We start from the raw sequence: 19,719 nt of genomic DNA, 5'->3' as shown, positions 1-19,719 counted from the left end.
TAAAATGTAAGTACACCCAATTAATGGTATAATTATAATTATTATAACAAAAGAAAAACAATTATCTTTCTATCAAAAGTCTAGTTTTTGCCATTGACAGCTGTCATTTGTACAGTAAAAAGATGACGTCTCTCTGGATCACATGACATACTCCTTACAGTAAAATCCCAATATGGCAGAAGCGGCGGGTCTTACACGGTAACTAAAGCAACATTTCAACGTAACACTGAAACGTTGTCAAATTCAACACTAATCTACACAAGACGGCCGCTATGAGGGAGAGACAGAAGAAAAAGAAGGGGAGGACCTGGGCAGAAGCTGCTAAAACGGTATTTACTGTCGTTGTATTCTACGTTTTTTTGCTTGTTTTCCCTTCGCTACCACTTGTACAACTGTGTTTATGAGTTCATGACCCGCTGGTGCAGACGAAATGTTGCGTATGCAACACAAGGCCTGCTTGTCGGCTAGCTAAGCACTAGAAGTCCATCAAGATTGCCTTGACAGTCTTGTGGCTTCACTTACAGCTAATCAATTTATCAATATTTACATGTACCTTGCTTTACTTGCTGAAGTTTCCTATGGAAATTGATGAAGAGACAGAACCGCAGACGTGTTATCATTGCGCATGACATGTCTGAGTTCCGAAGTAAACGCCAAAGTGTTTCGTGAGCTGAGAGCTAGCCAGTTAGCAAGCTATGCTAGGTCTACAACTCAGTTTGAAAGCTTGCTTTGAAGTGATGAAATACACACTGAAACATATCCACTGTCAAGTGTCTAACTCTGCAGATTAGATCTTATCGACGTATGTCAATGGACATTATTTTTAATGTTAAATAAGGACCAATGAACGACGGCTAAAATAGTAGCCCGTTTGCTATAGTACTTTGCTAATGCTAAGCTAACGTAGTTAGTTATTAAATAACTAGCACATCAGTAGTGTTTATAAACAGTTTGATTAAAGTTGATTTAGCCACCTGGTCACTGTTGGTCATCAGTACTAGTAGACTGCTTAAATTAGTTACGTGTTAGCAAATCATTGATGTTACATTTTAAGCTACAGTACATTGTGTAAACAAGATACTCTGACATATATGTAGCAAACAGAAGTTAGCCTACTATTCTTATGAAAACCTTTGTTGCATAGGTTGCTATGTCTTCATGGTCATAATTTAGGCTAACAACAGAAGATCTATCAGATGGTGGTGGGTGGTGTTATGATCTCAGCTTGCTTGGGTTTCTCGTTTACACAAACACACACAAAGGAAGTGAATCATGCTTTTGTGAGGTCATTGAGGTCTGTATTATTTCCACCAAGTCATCCATTCTTGACACATACAGTAGTACATCATTTGGAAGGCGCTATCAACAGGTTTAGTCCCAGGGCTTAGCTTAATGTCCAAACCAAACACCACTAATGTGCTAAAAACTTACCTCTAGGATCTTGTCCTCCCTGTCTATGTAATTCTATTCATTGTGATTAAAAATGTAGGACTTATCCCAAATTGACTCCTACTTTTAGTCAGAGCTATGACCGCAATACCCTAGAACACCTCACTAATCTAGGACTGGATGTTATTTTCTTTAGGCTTGGATCTGTGGTTTTACAATCACTGTTGGTATTAGGCATGTATAACACTTGATTAGGCTTGAACTGCATCCCTTTGACCCATTCTCATAGGTATTGGAAAAATACCCCAATACACCCATGAGCCACAAAGAGATTCTACAGGTGATCCAGAGGGAGAGACTGAAAGAAATCAGGTAAATAAATTGCCTGTCGTATGTGTTCTCTGACTTTTTCAGGTAAATGTCCCACATTGAATTCCTTCTGGTCCCTATGTTAGTCCCCATCACGGTTTTAACGGTTTTAGATTAATCAAAATATCTGTTTTAGATATTCAGATTCATCAAATATCTTGTCTCTGAGTGCTGAGGTAGGATCAGTTTATCTATTTATATTATAAATTATTTGATTGCGTTGAGTGAAGGAGGGCCTGATACTACGTAGAAGTATGTATTGAGAGCAAAGCATAACGTTCTTGTTTCTGATTTGTTGCTCATGTGCTTTCTCTTTTCTTTTTACATTTCTTCTTGGTGGTAATTATTACATTCACATAATTCTAATGATTTAATTTCTTTTTTGTTTCATTTTGTCACTCTTGTCATCCAGAAGGTAAGACAAAGCTAGTTTTGCCCCACCATCCTTCCTAACAAACTCACTGAAATGTGTTGTTTTTCCTATTGCATGTTATTAACAACAACTTATTAGGTCTACATGTTATTAACAGGTTATTGCATGTCAGGTATTGTTATTTCAGACAACCCAGCACAGTCATTTTAGCAGAAGCTGTCATACTCTGAACCCAGTACACCGGTCCTGATTCACAATAAGACCAAACTGAGCCTTGCCAGGCCTGTCCAAGCTGTGTTGTGTTGGTAAGCTTGGCCTGGCTACGCGTCCACCCTAGCTGTCGAAACTATGCTGTGAAGGATGTCAGGACAAGCACAGTACAGTTCAGGGCAGCTCTGTGGTGTGAATGAGGCTTGGCTGTTTCCTCCCTCCAGTGATCCGTCAGCTTTCTGCTTCATTGGATGTAACTGGATGTGCTTCCCTCGTGTCCTTTTATCTAGTGGTACTTCCCCGCTGGCCTGTCTCAATGCTATGCTCCACACCAACTCTCGCGGTGAAGAAGGGATCTTCTACAAAGTACCTGGACGAATGGGAGTCTACACACTGAAGGTCAGCTCCAAATTGTCAATTTAACACACCAAACCAATGAAGGCTGACATTTCTCTTTGAGATGGATGTGGATTTTTCAGATATGCCTTAAATGTTTAACAAAAAGATTAGTCAGCGCCACATCATTAAAAGCTATAAAACTATGAACTGGTAAATTCCTATATGATGTCACTGCTTCTCTTTGGAAGGAAAATGAAAAGCAGAGCAATGTGACTCATACAGACCCATACCATAGGAAATTCACAAGAAGAAAAGTTTATTGTTCTCATTGTTAGAAGGGATTCAAAGCCATCCACATTATGATTGCATGTTTTATCTTGGTGTGTACGATATATAATATGTCTTCCTATTGTTTAGCCAATGTCCTGTACAGTTGTGCTCAAACGTTTGTATAACCTTGGGGAATTGGTAATATATGTACCATTTGTAAAGAAAACATGAGTGCGCAGGCAAAACACGTCTTTAATTTCTTAAGGTATTCACATTCAACTGTGGGTCATAACAGAATGGCACAATCATAAAACAAAACATGGCAACAAATAAACAAAAATAAACTGACCTTTGTTCAAAAGACTGCATACATTTATTTCTTAATACTGTGTATGGTCCCCTTTAGCATCAATGACAGAATGCAGTCTTTTGTTACCCCGAAATGCTTGTAGGTGGTATATCTGCTCATTCGTCTTGGCAAAAAGCCTCCAGGTCATGCAAAGTCTTTGGTCATCTTGCATGAACCGCACGTTTGAGATCTCCCCAGAGTGGCTCCGTGTTATTAAGGTCAGGAGACTGTGATGGCCGCTCCAGAACCTTCACCTTTTTCTGCTGTAACCACTGGAGGGTCAACTTGACCTTGTGCTTAGGGTTATTGTCGTGCTGGAAAGTCCAAGAGCGTCCCATGCACAGCTTTCGTGCAGAAGAATGCAGATTGTCTTCCAGTATTTTCTGATAACATGCTGCATTCATCTTGCCATCAATTTTCACAAGATTCCCCAATGCTTTTAGAGCTCACACACCCCCAAAACATCAGTGTGCCACCACCATGCTTCACCGGGGGTATGGTATTCTGTTCACAATAGGCCTTGTTGACCTCTCTCCAAACATTGCGCTTATAGTTGTGACCATAAAGCTCTATTTTGGTCTCGTCACTCCAAATTACATTCTGCCAGAAGCTGTGAGGCGTGTCAAGGGGTTGTCGGGCATATTGTAACCAGGCTTTTTTGTGGCGTTGGCGTAGTAAAGGCTTTTTTCTGGCAACTTGACCATGTAGACCTTGGCTTGGTGTCAAGAGATCCCCACATTTTCAGCTTCTTAATAAGTGATTGAATAGTACTGAATGGCATTTGCAAGGCTTTGGATATATTTGTATATCCTTTTCCATCTTTATAAAGTTCCATTACCTTGTTACGCATGTCTTTTGACAGTTCTTAACCTGTTCAGTGTATCCATGTGAGAGCTAACAAACTCATTGACACTAAATGCAATTTAAAATGTCACGGGTGTGGTAAATTCACCTTTAATTGCCATTTTCACCTGTGTGTGTCACCTTGTGTGTCTGTAACAAGGCCAAACATACAAGGGTATGTCAACTTTTGATCAGGGCCATTTGGGTGATTTCTGTTATCATTATGATTTAAAAAGGAGACAAACTACTATGTGATAATAAATGGCTTCATATGATCACTATCCTTAAATGCTTTTTTTTTGCATGATTGGACATATTTTCAAAATCAATGCCAAAGTTTCACAATTTCTGCCAGGGTATGCAAACTTATGAACACAACTGTGTGTTGTTTGTAAATAACTGTCTCATAACGTATATATGTTTGTTGTGTGTCTGTGAGCAGAAGGACATTGGGGATGTGGTGAAGGAGCTGTCTGAGGAGGGGTCTGAGGAGGACAGTAGTGATAACCTGTCTGATTCCCAGAGGAGCTCAGAGAACAACAACACTGACAGACAGACGGGCAGGAGGGGAGGCTGGCGGAAGACAGGTATGCTACTCTTTCACATCATAGTGTTTATTACATCACTCTCTTTTTAATTAGGAAATTAGGATATTTTGAATATTATTTTGAATATTTTTTCGTCACCCTTTTCCATTATAAATAAGGTACTGATACTTATTTGGGGACGTTTACACTTTATATTTAGTTGCCTTTTCTGCTCAAGTTCAGTTAGTGTGAGGTAGTGTGTTGTTTTCATTGTGGTTGTATTGAGTGTGCATCTGCATACAGTGCCTTCCACTAATATTGGCGACCTCCCTTTGCCAAGATAACAGCTCTGAATCTTTTCCTATAAGGTTAATGAGGTTACAGAACACATGGTATGGGATCTGAGACCAACCCTCCATATAGGGTTTCTCCAGATCCTTCAGATTCCGAGGTCCATGCTTGTGGACTCTTCCTATTTACCTCATCCCACCGGTTTTCTACAGGGTTTAGGTCAGGGGACTGGGATGGCCATGGCAAAACTTTGATTCTGTGGTCAGTAAAAAAAAATTGTTGATTTTAAGCTGTGCTTTGGATCACTGTCCTGCTGGAATATCCTACATGGCCAAGTTAAAATTTCTGGCAGAAGCAGTCAGGTTTTCATTTAATATCTGTTGGTATTTGATGGAGTCCATGATACCAGGTATACTAACAAGTTGTCCAGGGCCTTTGGAAGAAAAACAGACCCACAACATCAAATATCCACAACTATACTTCACAGGGGGGATGATGTACTTTTCTGCATGGCTATCTTTCTGTCTATGTCACACAAGGATGTGCATGACAAATATTTTCACTATCGATAATACTTCAACTTTTTTTATCGAATAGTCGACCCCACCCACCCATGCCAACAAGAGAGGTACTAAATAAAAAAAAATAATGCAATAAATTCAACGTTTAATAAAAAACATTTGGTTTACAACCTCAGTAACGTTTTTGTATAAGCAGTTAGGCTTGATATACTTTCAGAAATACCATAACAGCAACAAAAAAACCTAATGCATAGGCCTGTCAAGTCGTTAGTATTTTATAAGTAATTTATTTCAAATGATTCTTACAAACTTTTCCAATAATTAAAATAGCAAATTAACTGTAAACATTGTAAAAACGTGCATTCTCTCCCATGAATTAGCGCAGAGATATGTATGAATCCGACATGTCTTTAAGTCACTTCAGACAAGTCTACGGTAAGGCAAGTCTCAATCACTGCATGCAAGTCTCAATCACTGCATGCAAGTCTCAAGTCACTGCATGCAAATCTAAGTAAATTCTCTAGTATTTGAAGCACTATAGGCTATAGATATAGTTTATTAAGCCAAAGCAAGTCCTTTGTGTTCTTTTTGGGGATTACTATTATTTTATGGGCTATTTTAGATCAGCAGTTGATAATCTTGTGCACTATTACTTAAAGATAACATTTAATGTTTAATTGAAGTATGATCATTTTGAGGCGGGGGCCGGCCAATTCTTTCTACTGTTCAATCTGGCATTAGCCAAGTTGTCTGACTATAGGTTAGCCATGAGCGAACAGTTGTTTGTGTTCTGTCTGGTTATATGTGTTGGCTAGATATTAACTACTGTAACTAATTTGCTGGCAAAGGTTAGAAACGAAAGCAAACCATCATTAGGCTTCTCACTGAATGTAAAACAATCTTTGTTGCCAAATGCTATTACAAATGGAACAGATGTACTATCGCTAACATTACCTAAGTTACTTTCAAATGTAATCGCTTGAGCTACCAGACAAGAACAAAGTGTTTTTTTCCTTAGTGTTAGCTATTCTATATTTACCTTCCGAGTCACGAGTCCGGTGACTACAAGTCCAAGTCAAGTCTTAAGTCTGTGGAAAAAAACGCAAGTTACAAGTCAATTTACTGGTGACTTAAGTGTGACTTGAGTCCTAGTCTGCGACTTGAGTCACCAACTCTGGTATGAATTGCCTTTCATTACCTAACATCTTTGTGTCAATGTTTCTTGGCCATAACAACAAAATACAAAATGTTTTAAACCATCTAGCCAAAACCTTTGTTTGCCATTACAGAGATCATACGTTTCCTGTAGTTCTTGACCAGGTTTGCACACACTGTAGCAGGGATTTTGGCCCAGTCCTCCATACAGACCTTCTCCAGATCCTTCAGGTTTCAGGGCAAAACAGACTTTCAGCTCCCTCCAAAGATTTTCTATTGAGTTCAGGTCTGGAGACTGGCTAGGCCACTCCAAGACCTTGAGATGCTTCTTACGGAGCAACTCAGTTTCCCTGGCTGTGTTTTTCGGGTTGTTGTCTTGCTGGAAGACCCAGCCACGACCCATCTTCAATGCTCTTACTGAGGGAAGGAGGTTGTTGGCCAAGATCTCGCGATACATGGCCCCATCCATCCTCCCCTCAATACGGTGCAGTCGTCCTGTCCCCTTTGCAGAAAACCATCCTCAAAGAATGATGTTTCCACCTCCATGCTTCACGGTTGGGATGGTGTTCTTGGGGTTGTAGTCATCCTTCTTCTTCCTCCAAACACGACGAGTGGAGTTTAGACCAAAAAGCTCTATTTAAAAAAAAAAAAAAAAGCTCATCAGACCACATGACCTTCTTCCATTCCTCCTCTGGAACATCCAGATGGTCATTGGCAAACTTCAGACGGGCCTGGACATGCGCTGGCTTGAGCACGGGGACCTTGCGTGTGCTGCAGGATTTTAATCCATGACGGCGTAGTGTGTTACTAATGGTTTTCTTTGAGACTGTGGTCCCAGCTCTCTTCAGGTCATTGACCAGGTCCTGCCGTGTAGTTCTGGGCTGGTCCCTCACCTTCCTCATGATCATTGATGCCCCATGAGGTGAGATCTTGCATGGAGCCCCAGACCGAGGGAGATTGACCATCATCTTGAATCTTGAACAGTTGTTGCCTTCTCACCAAGCTGCTTGCCTATTGTTCTGTAGCCCATCCCAGCCTTGTGCAGGTCTACAATTTTATCCCTGATGTCCTTACACAGCTCTCTGGTCTTGGCCATTGTGGAGAGGTTGGAGTCTGTTTGATTGTGTGGACAGATGTCTTTTATACAGGTAACGAGTTTAAACAGGTGCAATTCATACAGGTAATGAGTGGAGAACAGGAGGGCTTCTTAAAGAAATACTAACAAGTCTGTGAGAGCCGGAATTCTTACTGGTTGGTAGGCGATCAAATACTTATGTCATGCAATAAAATGCTAATTAATTATAAAAAAATTATACAATGTGATTTTCTGGATTCAGGCTCTCACAGATGAAGTGTACCTATGGTAAAAATGACAGACCTCTACATGCTTTGTAAGTACAGATGTTGCCAGGATGCACAGGTATGCTTTCATTAGCTGGGATAATTTCCTGTACTTGGCCCTTAACCAGATTTGTTTAGTCTATAATACATAACCCTTTATTACTGCCGCCAAGTGAGTCAATCGGTAGTACAGATTTTTTTTTTTACTTTCTAAAATTTGTTTTCCTTGTCCATAAATGCCATCCTCGAAATGTCGACAATTGGACTATTTGTTCTCACCCCTATGCCAAATCCACCCTCTGGTCTTTTTTTCCAAGAAGCTGTAATTTGGACCTTAGAAGCCGGTCCCACGGAAAGTTCCAGTAATGTTTGCTGTCATCAAACGCAAGTTTGTTGTTTGATGACAGCAAAGGCTTTTTTATGGCAACCCTACTAAACAACGTGTGCCTATGACTGATCGTAATCTTTTTGACTTTTTGACCCCAAGATCCAACTGTCATTCTTGGAAATTCTTTGGCCACTTGAATCATCCTCCTGCCTGTGTGTCAGGTCAATATATTCACATGTCCCCTTCCAGGCCAATTGTTAAGCTCTCCAGTTTCTTAAAACATTGAGCTATTTTCTAATAGCCATTTCCTGATTTGTGCAGCTCAACAACCTTTTGTGGCTCATCATTACTGTATTCTTGGGTTTTTCCCATTGTGACAGATGTCTATGGTAATTTGGACTATGTGTCACCTCATATTTATACCCCAGTGAGACAGGAAGTTGTGAATTACTGCTTAAATGTTCCTAATCACTCAGGTGAACTTAAAAATGTAAAATATGAATGGGAATATACTTTCTTCTAGGGGTGCAAATAATGGTTGCAAACATTTTGGAGAGAAATATTTGTAATTTATTTGTAATTTATTATTTTCAAACATTTCACTTCAAGTAAAGATTAGATTTTTGTGTATATTTTGAATGACAGACCAAGAGAATAAACAGCAAATATTTGTTTTCGCAGCCTGTTTTATTTACCTGTATCTTTTGATAAATATTCCTGTACATCAGACAGTTTTAGTAACACTGTCGAAGGAGATACATTTTCGTCCATTTTTGTTATTATTTCATGCCGTTCCTTCAACGTTTAAGCAACTGTTATAACAGGAAATTGTTTTTTACATATATTTTGAGTCAGATCTGTGACCACTTCCTCATACACACACAATCGAATGAAGGAACCGTTGAAACAGAGTTACAGGATATCTGTTAAAGCACTGAACATATATTTATTTTTCTTGTTTTTATATTTCTATTGTTCTTAATATCAATGCAAAAAGTTCCATCAGAGCAAATGCTATCAAAAGAACATAAGCACAGTTCAAAGGGTTACAGATTAGGTAAGTGGAATATTAAATGCAAACCTTGTGAAAAAAAAAACAGGAAATAACCAGTACATAAGTTGTTTAGATTAATTTTGCTTCTATCAGGTTTTTCTGGCGGTTGAAAAGTAAACTGTTTGTTTTGTAAAATGCATTGCACATCTCTGCCTAGTTTTTTTTTGTATGTTTTAATAAAAACGTCTTTAGACAACTCATTTGCATATAATGTACAAGGGCTAAACTACTTATCTGCTTTGGCACAATTATCTTAAAGATAAAAACTAATATCAGCATACAACTTCTCATGTTGATGTTAACAGCATTTGGGATGTAAACGTTGGTTTAAGAGCGTAATGATCTGTAATTGGCTGTCTAAGTCGGTATGGTATTTTTTCCTCAGTGCCCTCCAAACTGCCATCTGACCCATCGTCTCCTCAGCCACGCTGTTCATCTCCCTCTGTGCCCAGCAGCAAGCTAATCTCTCCCTCACAGAAACACAGCAAGAAAGCCCTCAAGCAGGTAGGCTACAGTGTCTGATGCTTAATAGACAAACCTGTATAACCAAAAAGTTAAATATTTTTGTGCGCAGGCCTGCTGTACAAAAGTGTCCCAGTGAGTCTTTCCCTCCCAAAATAGATATATTTGATCAGATTTGGCCAAAGACACTTTTGTCAAAGTTGAGAGTCTCTGTGCTAGTTAAATTGAATTAGTCCTTTGTCAAATATATTTTCTATGTTATTTAAAAAGACAACGTGCGATGGGAGTTGTACTAATTTTCTCTGAAATTCACAGCATTCTGAAATTCACAGCATTCTATTTTCCCCTGGGTCTGTCTTATACTTTGTTACCTATATAATACACTGCCTTTAATTAGAGGCTTATGTGAGCCCTGGTCAAAATAAGAGCACTATTTAAGGAATAGGGTGCTATTTCAGAATTGGGACACATCCTTGTAATTAGATTTTGGTTGATTTGTACAGATTTTAATTCAAGCAATCTCACTGCTGCAGATTTTCTGCTTGTATCTGAGAACAGTTTTATGTGTTTATTCGGCATAAAGAAATCCTAGTCAAGGGAACATTTATTGGCATGCTGAAGCTTGTAGAGTAGATGGTAGGTGTACCTTCCTACCCGTTATACACTCTATTTTAAAAGGTTATTTATTGGAAAGAGAATTAAAAAGAATAATGTCTGGTAAACTGATTAGTCTTAAAAATATTTGCCTGTTGGACTGTAACATTGTTAGTTAATGCTGTTTCTAGTCAGGCTGAGAGATACATCTACGGGTTGTGTCCACCCATTTGAATATTCAGAAGTCCAAAAATGCCATGCAGATGGGCAGTATAAGACAGTCCATGAAGTTTAGTTTTACACCGGTAAATAATCTGTTCCCTGTTCCTTCCCTAATGTCTTCCTCCGTGTTCTCTGGGCCCTAGGCCTTGAAGCAGCAGCAGCAGAGGAACCAGCGGAGACAGGGGGGCTTGCCCACCACCACGAGCCCCAGACTGCTCCTCAAGTCTGTCAAGGACATGGCTGACACCATCGCCACTAAGACTGGTAGGTGGCAGATATGGACAGTATAAAGTTATATATTTAGTTTGTTACACACGTCATTGGTGGAGGTACATAGGAATCACAAACACTCACAACCAATGATGATTGATGGTCATCCCACCATCTCATTAGTCTCTACCTTTTTAAACACAAAGCATAGTGGTTAAAGTCTTAATTAGTGAATGTTCTGCATGCCTTTTTAGTTTTTTACAATAATGGAAATAGTCACCTCCAAAATTATTGTAGCTCTTGAAAAAGATGAGCAAAACAGTTGGTATAAAAGAAAAAGAAAAGGAACCAGGCAAGCCTAGTTCTGCTGGCATGCCATTAGAAGGGATGAATCTTGCCAAAGCTGGATTCAATCCATGGTTTACTATGTGACAGACTGGGTCTTTAACCACTACGCTATTTAAACAGTGGATGTGGGTGCCAGTGATACATGTGTAAAGATGTGGTGTCTGTTTACTTGCATTGTTAAACCAATTAGTTGAGACTCCACAGTTCTCTGCCTTAGTTAACATCCAAACCAACTACACGTATAACAGAATCGCTACACTACATTCAACATGTTAAATTAGAAAGTGATTACTTTAGATGGCTACCTAATAGCTATATAGTAGCTATAATAAAAACAATGACTCATATCACTCCATGGCTTGTTTGTTTCTTTCGAAAACAAATAGACAGTTGAGTAGCTAACCACTGAGACTACTCTTTGTAAATCGAAAACGAAAGCAATATGAACAAATCCTAATGCGTTTGGTCCGTGGCGAGGACCGAACCCCGGTCGCCCCCATGACAGTCCGCATCTCTAACCACTACGCAATGTTTGGGATGGCTAACTAATAGCGATACAGTACCTATAATGAAAACAACAACTCAAATCACTCCATGGCTAGTTCGTTTCTTTAGAAAACAAATAGACAGTTGAATAGCTAACCACTACACCATTTGAACTACGCTATGTAAATCGTAAACGAGAGCAATATGTTTGTCGCCGGTGTAGTTCGTCCATCGCAATATAACACACAGTTTTAGTAAATCCTGAAGAAATCCTAATGCTTAAATTGTTTGGGATGACTAGCTAATTGCTATACAGTACCTATAATAAAAACAATGACTTGAATCACTCCATGACTGGTTAGTTTCTTTTGAAAACATTTGAATAGCTAACCACTACACCATGTGAACTACGCTATGTAAATGGAAAATGAGAACAATATGAACAAATCCTAATGCCTAATTAGTTAGGAACCTGGCAAGGATCAATCCCCTGTCGCTTGCGTGAAAGTCTGCATCTCTAACCACTACACCAGGGGTGTCCAAACAGTTCCACGGAGGGCCGAGTGTCTGCATGTTTTCGCTCTCACCTTGTACTTGATTGACTAATTAGGTTACTAATTGGTTAGTTTCTACCCTCACCTGGTTGTTTAGGTGTGAACTGGGAACCAATTTATAGGAAAAACCCAAAACCTGCAGACACTCGGCCCTCCGTGGAACAGTTTGGACACCCCTGCACTACACTATTCAACAATGGTTAGTCAGTCAGTAACTCAGTAAGAGACATTCGCTCTTCTTGGCCTGCTCCGCTGACACGTCCCAGCAAAAAACACAGGTAATGGGCTCCATTGTCATTTTGCAACATGTTTAATATATTGTACTTCCTTAATGATTCAAGGAACGAATCGGACAGAAGGACACATTTCTTAAATTATAAAATCCTAATCAATTCGGCGTAAAAGCGAGTGGCTCCTCTCTGTTTTCAGTATTTTGTGCACCTTCCTTTTGCAAGGATATAGGCGCTAAGCATTTAAAAAAAAAGAAATCTATGATAATGGAGAACACTTTGGAAGGGTTCTTAGACCATTACTTCGTACCGAATCTTATGATTTTGGTTTAATTTGACCGTAGCACGTGGGTTCCAATCTAAGTGTGAATGGTGTTTAACAAACTCCAAATGGATTTCTCAATAAAGCTTTTAAATATGCGATAGGCATGGAGGTGGCATCCATCTTGGTGGTCATCTTGGTGACCTAAAGATGCAACCAAGTTCTTTAACACTTCAATTGTGGCCCTTGGAGTCTTCTTTCCCCCATGAACCATTTTCCTCACAGTGTTTGGAATCAAAATAGCAGGCAGTTTACCGCTGTAATTATTGCCCTAATAGTGGTAAATGGTATATTTTGTCTATTTTATATATTTAGTCAAATAGATATTATACAGCTTTCCTGATTTATTACAGTCAACCATCATTTATCTCTTTCCATTTGTGAGTTATTTTTCCCCCCTTCCCATTGTGTTTTATAACAAATAAATCTTTCAGGCATGTTTCCTAATTTTTTAATTCCAATGAAACAGGACGCTATGCAAGGCCCCAATTAAATTTAAGACTCAGATGGATTTTAAGTAGAACAGTAATGCAGATTTAATTTTGTTTGATTTTGTGAGAATCCTTGGAGGTGCCAATCAATTTCACACCTACATTTTGGAGAATAATATTTGTTTATTGTTACAAAAAAATTAGAATCCTGCGCTATTGTATAGTATAACATTATGTAGTCTACATTTTTTAGCATGAAGTATAGCTTATTAGCTTATTTTATACACCGTTTTGATTTTCTTTATTACATTTTCCTATCATTTTGGGGCTGACTATAAATAAAGTGGGTTATGCTAAATTTATATGCATTGTATTGAGCTGAATTGTGTTCAAATAAAGGAAGTTAATGTTCCTGTCTGTCCAAACAGACTCCTGTCCCGCTGCTGGTACCAGAAAGATGTCCCAAAGGTCCAATCGACTCGTAAGTGCACGTAAGTACCACCCATAGATATCAAGACGACCTTTGCAAAGCATTCAGACCCCTTCACTTTCTCCATATGTTCTTGTTTTTTTATATGTAATTTACTATAGATTTCATATTTATAGTATGTCCTTGCATGGCTTATTTTTTTGCCATAGATTTATAGACAACACCCCAAAGCAAAAGCTTATTTTGAGGAATCAGTGTCAATTTATTAAAAATAAAAGACTGAAATATATCCTTATTGTGTACTTGGTACTGAATCATGAGCCTTTAGCTGCAATCTCAGCTTTGAGGTTTTCATCATGGACCTGCTCTATTAATCTTTCCCTCAATCCTGACCAGTTTCCTGGTCCCTGCCACTGAGAAGTGCCTGATGCTCCCACCAACATGGTGATGAGTGGTACATTGTTTTCGCCAGACATACAGTAGCCCCTGGCATTCAGAGCTAAAAGTAGTCTGTAATGGTCAGACCAAGAAACAGCAAAGGGTTTGATTACTTACAATGCAACCATTGTGCCATTGCCGAAGCAGTTCACTGCGTCTAGCCTGAATGACTTCTGACCTGTCGCACTTACCCCCACGTTCATGAATTGCTTCGAAAGACTAGTTGTGGCCCACCTTAAGTCCTGCCTCCCCCCAACACTGGTTCCCTACCAGTTTGCCTACTGGCTGAACAGGTCTACAGAGGACGCCATCTCCACAGCTTTACACTCTGCCCTGACCCATTTGGACAAAACCGACACCTATGTGAGAAAGCTATTCAGAGACTTGAGCTCTACATTCAACACGGTCATCCCCTTTAGGCTGGTCAACAAACTCCATGAACTAGGGATCAGCCACTCTCTCTGAAACTGGACTTTGGACTTCCTAACCAACAGACCCCAGTCTGTAGGTTAGACAACTTCACCTCCTCCACCCTGATACTTAACACTGGTGTTCCACAAGGCTGTGTACTGAGCCCCCTCCTGTACTCCCTCTTCACCCATGACTGAGTTCCTGTACACAGTTCCAACACCATCGTCAAGTTCACAGACGCCACCATGGTGGTAGGCCTGATCTGTGACACTGACAAGTCAGCCTACAGGGAGGAGGTCAAGTGCCTGGCGGCATTGGCGGCATGGCCCTCAACGCAAAGAAAACCAAGGAGCTCTTTGTGGATTACAGGAAGTCTATAAGCTGCAGTCAAACACGAGTTCTCATTGATGGCACTGATGTGGAGCATGTGTCAAGCTTCAAATTCCTGAAACACATCTCCGAGGACTTCTCCTGGACCCTCATCACCTCAACCCTGGTCAAAAAGGCGCAGCAGCGCCTGTACTTTTTGAGGAGGCAGAAGAAGGCCTGTATGTCCTCCAAGATCCTTGTTAACCTCTACCGCTGCACAATCGAGAGCATTCTGACGTACTGTGCCACGGTGTGGTTTGGTGGATGCTCCGTGGCTGACTGGACGGCCCTGAAATGGGTGGTGAAAAGTGGTGTCTGCATAGGCATATAGCATCATGAGGGACCCCTCACAGCCACAGGCTGTTTGCCCTGCTACCATAAGGCAGGCATTACAGGTGTCTTGGTTCCCGCACCAGCAGGCTCAGGAACAGTTTAATTCCTTCTACTGTAACCCTGCTGTGACCCATCACTAACCATACCCCCCCCCGTCCTCTCAGGGACCTTGTTGCACTACGCCCTTTGTACTACTGGACTCTGACACTGCTTTGTGAAGTATTATAAGGACACTTTCAGTTGTTTACCTCGGGAACCTCATTGCTGCTGTCCCTAGATTTGCCTCAATTGCACAATTTGCCATGATTGCACGTTTAGAATTGCCATTTGTACTTGCATTTGCATCGTCGCACAACTATCCATCCCACTTGTAACATACATTATACTTAGTTTTTCTCAGTCAATTTGACACGTTTCTCCAAACTCAGGCAACTGCTCTCAAAACAGTTAACACAGTGATCTGAACACTTTGTAATTGTCCTAAACAGATTGTAGATTTTCCTTAATTTAATATAAGTTAAAAATCACATGCAGCATTTTATCAAAACACTGTGCACAAAAATTCTCCAATGTTTTCAAAGTGATTCAGCCAACTAAAACTTTAATATATCAGGAAAAAAACAATTGCAGCTCTTTTTTAATGATCTTAACAAAAATCACAAACATTTGTGTGCCATTTTCCAAACACAACAAACAAAACTCTGTTATTTGTTAAATTCTCAGTTGCAAATGGTTTGTTTCCAATCAGCCCCAAATTGATATCTGATGAGTTAATAAATACACACAACACAAGAACAGGGCAGAGGGAGAGGAACAGTTAAGTAGGTAGAATGAGATGACAGGAAAGGAGTAGGGGGTATAGGAGGAGGAGATGGAGCAATAAGAGTTGATGATGTAGGAGAAGAAGCAAGAAGAGCTGACGATGTAGGAGAAGAAGCAAGAAGAGCTGAGGATGTAGGAGAAGAAGCAAGAAGAGATGAGAATGTAGGAGAAGAAGCAAGAAGAGCTGACGATGTAGGAGAAGAAGCAAGAAGAGCTGAGGATGTAGGAGAAGAAGCAAGAAGAGATGAGAATGTAGGAGAAGAAGCAAGAAGAGCAGAGGATGTAGGATAAGAAGCGAGAAGAGTTGAAGATGTAGGACGAGGAGTAGAGGGAGAAGAGATGGGTAGATTGTAGGGCAATGGTATAGTGGAAAGAACAAGAGAAGAAAATATAAGAAGACATGTACAGAGAGGAAGAGGAGGGCAATGTATGAGAGGAGGGAGGAGAGGTAGACGGATCGGGTACAGACATGTTTCAAATGAAATCAGAGCCACCCTTATTGATCATGTCATAAATCATGGTCTCTCCTTGAGAGAAGCTGGGCAGAGAAGAGAGTTCAGCCCAACATAAACAGATCCACAGTGGCTTCAATTATCCGCACATTTCAATGGGAAAAACCTCAAGTAACTACACCATTCTACTTCTACAGTGAGAGTCTATGTAGCCTTGTTTTACATAGTTCTAGTTCTTTTGTACTGGAAATATTCTTCCTTGTCCAAACATTATTCAGAATTTAAGTTGGAGAACATTCAGGTGGACGAAAAAGACTATTTTCAATTGAACAAGAGTATGCCATTGTTGACATGGTGGTCCAGAACAACACATTCCCCCTCAAAGAAATTCAGCAAAGAATAATACCGGACAATTGACTATTCCACAATATTCACCAATTCAGTCTCCAATTGAGCGTGTTCTAGGGAGAAATGCCATCCGAATGAAACCGGTATACAAAGTGCCCTGTGAGAGGAACTCCATTAGAATGAAAAAGTTGCGATTTCAAGTACGTGCAAGCCAATTACTGCACTTCTACTGTAAATACAAAGATATTTTTTCCTGGATATTATGTGTGTGTCCATATACTTCTCCATATATATGTGAAAAGATTCAAGAATCTCTCTGCATAGTGCTGCAAAAAGCATCACCTGCATTTCAGGATGGTGTTCCTTCTACCATATTCTCCTTTCCTGAATCCAATAGAGGTGGAAAGTATATGATCACAACCCTTACAACCAAGTAAGGAATGAGACAAAGATAAATCTTGTCAGAACCTTTATCACTTTTAATATGACCTATAATGTGAACAATTCAATTGAAAAACAAACAGATATCTTTGAGGGGGAAAAATGAAAAATAAAAACCTTACAATAACCTGGTTGCATAAGTGTGCACACCCTAATATAACTGGGGATGTGGCTGTGTTCAGAATTAACCAATCACATTCAAACTCATGTTAAAGTCATTACACACCTGCCATGATTTAAAGTGACTCTGATTAAACACAAATGAAGTTCAGCTGTTCTAGTAGGATTTTCGTGACATTTTCTTGGTTTTATCTCAGAGCAAAAGCCATAGAGCTTCCAAAGCATCAGAGGGATCGCATTGTTGAAAGATATCTGTCAGGAGAATGGTAAAAAATTATTTCCAAAGCATTAGTTATACCATGGAACACAGTGAAGACAGTCATCATCAAGTGGAGAAAATATGGCACAACAGAGACATTACCAAGAACTGGACGTACCTCAACAATTTATGAAAAGACGAGAAGAAAACTGGTCTGGGAGGCTTCCAAGAGGCCTACAGCAACATTAAAGGAACTACAGGAATTTCTGGCAAAGTACTGGCTGTGTGCTACATGTGACAACAATCTCCTGTATTCTTCATATGAATGGGCTATGGGATAGGGTGGCAAGACGGAAGCCTTTTCTTACAATGAAAAACATCCAAGCTCGGGTGAAGTTTGAAAAAACAAGCATCAAGTCTCCCATGGGAAAATGTGTTATGGTCTGATGGAACCAAGGTTTAACTTTTTGGCCATAATTCCAAAAGGTATGTTTGGCGCAAAAACAACCCTGCACATCACTCAAAGAACACCATACCCACAGTGAACCTTGGTGGTGGCAGCATCATGCTTTGGGTCTGTTTTTCTTCAGCTGGAACTGGAGCCTTAGTCAGGGTGGAGGGAATTAGGAATAGTTCCAAATTCCAAGCAATTTTCGTCCATTAGAATGATGAAGATGAAGAGGAAGTTCACCTTTCAGCACGACAACGACCCAAAGCACACATCCAAATCCACAAAAGCATGACTTCACCAGAAGAAGATTAACGTTTTGTAATGGCCCAGCCAGAGTCCAGACCTGATTCCAATTGAACATCTGTGGGGTGATCTGAAGAGGGCTGTGCACAGGAGATTGCCTCGCAATCTGACAGATTTGGAGCGCTTTTGCAAAGAAGAGTGGGCAAATATTACCATTTCAAGATGCAAATAGACTCCTAACCAAAAAGAGTGCTGTAATAAAATCAAAAAGGTGCTTCAACAAAGTATTAGTTTAAGGATGTGCACACTTATGCAACCAGGTTATTGTGAGTTTTTTATTATTTATTTTTCCCCCTCAAAGATTTCAGTTTGTTTTTCAATTGAATTGTTCACGTTATAGGTCACATTAAAGGCGGAAAAGGTTCTGACATGATTTGATGACCTTCTTTTACATCACAAGAACCTGGCATTTTGTGTACATTATAATAATTTTTTTAGGGCAAAAACTTTGTTCTACAACTGAACTCCTCATTGAAGAACTTCATGGAAAACATGTATTTTAATTCATTTATTTGTGTATCTACAGCTCAATTTATTATCAACTCAACAGACAACACACTTGTAGTTTTGATGTTAGTATTTATTTTAAATAAATGCTTTGCTAGAATAAAATGCAATACTTCATTATGCAGTGAATGTTGACCTGTTTCACCAACATAAGTGTGTTTAGAAATGTGTCAGACTAATTGGGAAAACTTGTAATTGTGTAATACTTGTACATTTCTTGCCCTCCTCTACTTACCTTCATTGCACATTTAGAATTGCCATTTGTATTGCATTTGCCTGCATTGCCTGTCTATATATTGCAATTCTGTATGTCACTTTTGCACTTCTTGTTAGATGCTAATTGCATTTTGTTGTACTGTACTTGTTCAATTACAATAAAGTTGAATCTAATTTGGAAAAAACATTTAACTTTTTCCACATTTTGTTATGTTTCAGCCTTACTCTAAAATGTATCAAATTATTTTTTTCCCTCACCAATCTCCCCATAATATTCCAAAAATATGTTTTTATAATGTTTTAGCAAAGATACAAAAATAAAAGAATGATCGTTTTGACATAAGTATTCTGACCCTTTGCTATGCCACTTGAAATTCAGGGAAGGTACATCTTGTTTCCATTAATTGTTGCTGAGGTGTTTCTAAAAACATCTCATTGGACATGGAGTCCACCTGTAGTTTGAACTCCACCTGTGGTAAATTCAATTGACTGGACACAATTTGGAAAGGCACACACCTGTCTATACACGGCAAGCCATGAGGTTGAAGAAATTGTCCGTAGAGCTCAGAAACACAAAATGTGTTAAACATTTTGAAAACGTTAAGGGGTCCCAATATTTTCTTAATGCACTGTAAATAACATTATTAGTTCAGACGTTTAT

The 19,719-nt window shown here is 39.5% G+C and overlaps 1 protein-coding gene across 4 annotated transcripts in view; it reads left to right on the top strand.

The window, feature by feature from the left end:
* The first annotated feature begins 141 nt into the window (after positions 1-141).
* asxl2 (ASXL transcriptional regulator 2) overlaps positions 142-19,719 on the top strand; it is a 28,406-nt gene continuing 8,828 nt past the window's right edge. Inside the window, exons 1-8 of one of the 4 annotated variants that reach the window (XM_010898625.5) lie at positions 142-329; positions 1,679-1,761; positions 2,171-2,173; positions 2,632-2,740; positions 4,585-4,729; positions 9,745-9,863; positions 10,781-10,901; positions 13,647-13,709. In XM_010898625.5, coding sequence (XP_010896927.3) covers positions 273-329; positions 1,679-1,761; positions 2,171-2,173; positions 2,632-2,740; positions 4,585-4,729; positions 9,745-9,863; positions 10,781-10,901; positions 13,647-13,709 — 700 coding nt within the window. In that variant the 5' untranslated portion in view covers positions 142-272. Of the gene's footprint in view, positions 330-1,678; positions 1,762-2,170; positions 2,174-2,631; positions 2,741-4,584; positions 4,730-9,175; positions 9,363-9,744; positions 9,864-10,780; positions 10,902-12,371; positions 12,514-13,646; positions 13,710-19,719 lie in introns of those variants that run through there. The other 3 variants (XM_010898626.5, XM_010898627.5, XM_010898628.5) reach the window with 3 other exon arrangements.

Source organism: Esox lucius, chromosome 15, assembly GCF_011004845.1.
Source record: "Esox lucius isolate fEsoLuc1 chromosome 15, fEsoLuc1.pri, whole genome shotgun sequence".
NCBI lineage: Eukaryota > Metazoa > Chordata > Actinopteri > Esociformes > Esocidae > Esox > Esox lucius.
Note: the sequence above shows the minus strand (reverse complement) of the source record. Positions and strands in the feature narration are given on the sequence as shown.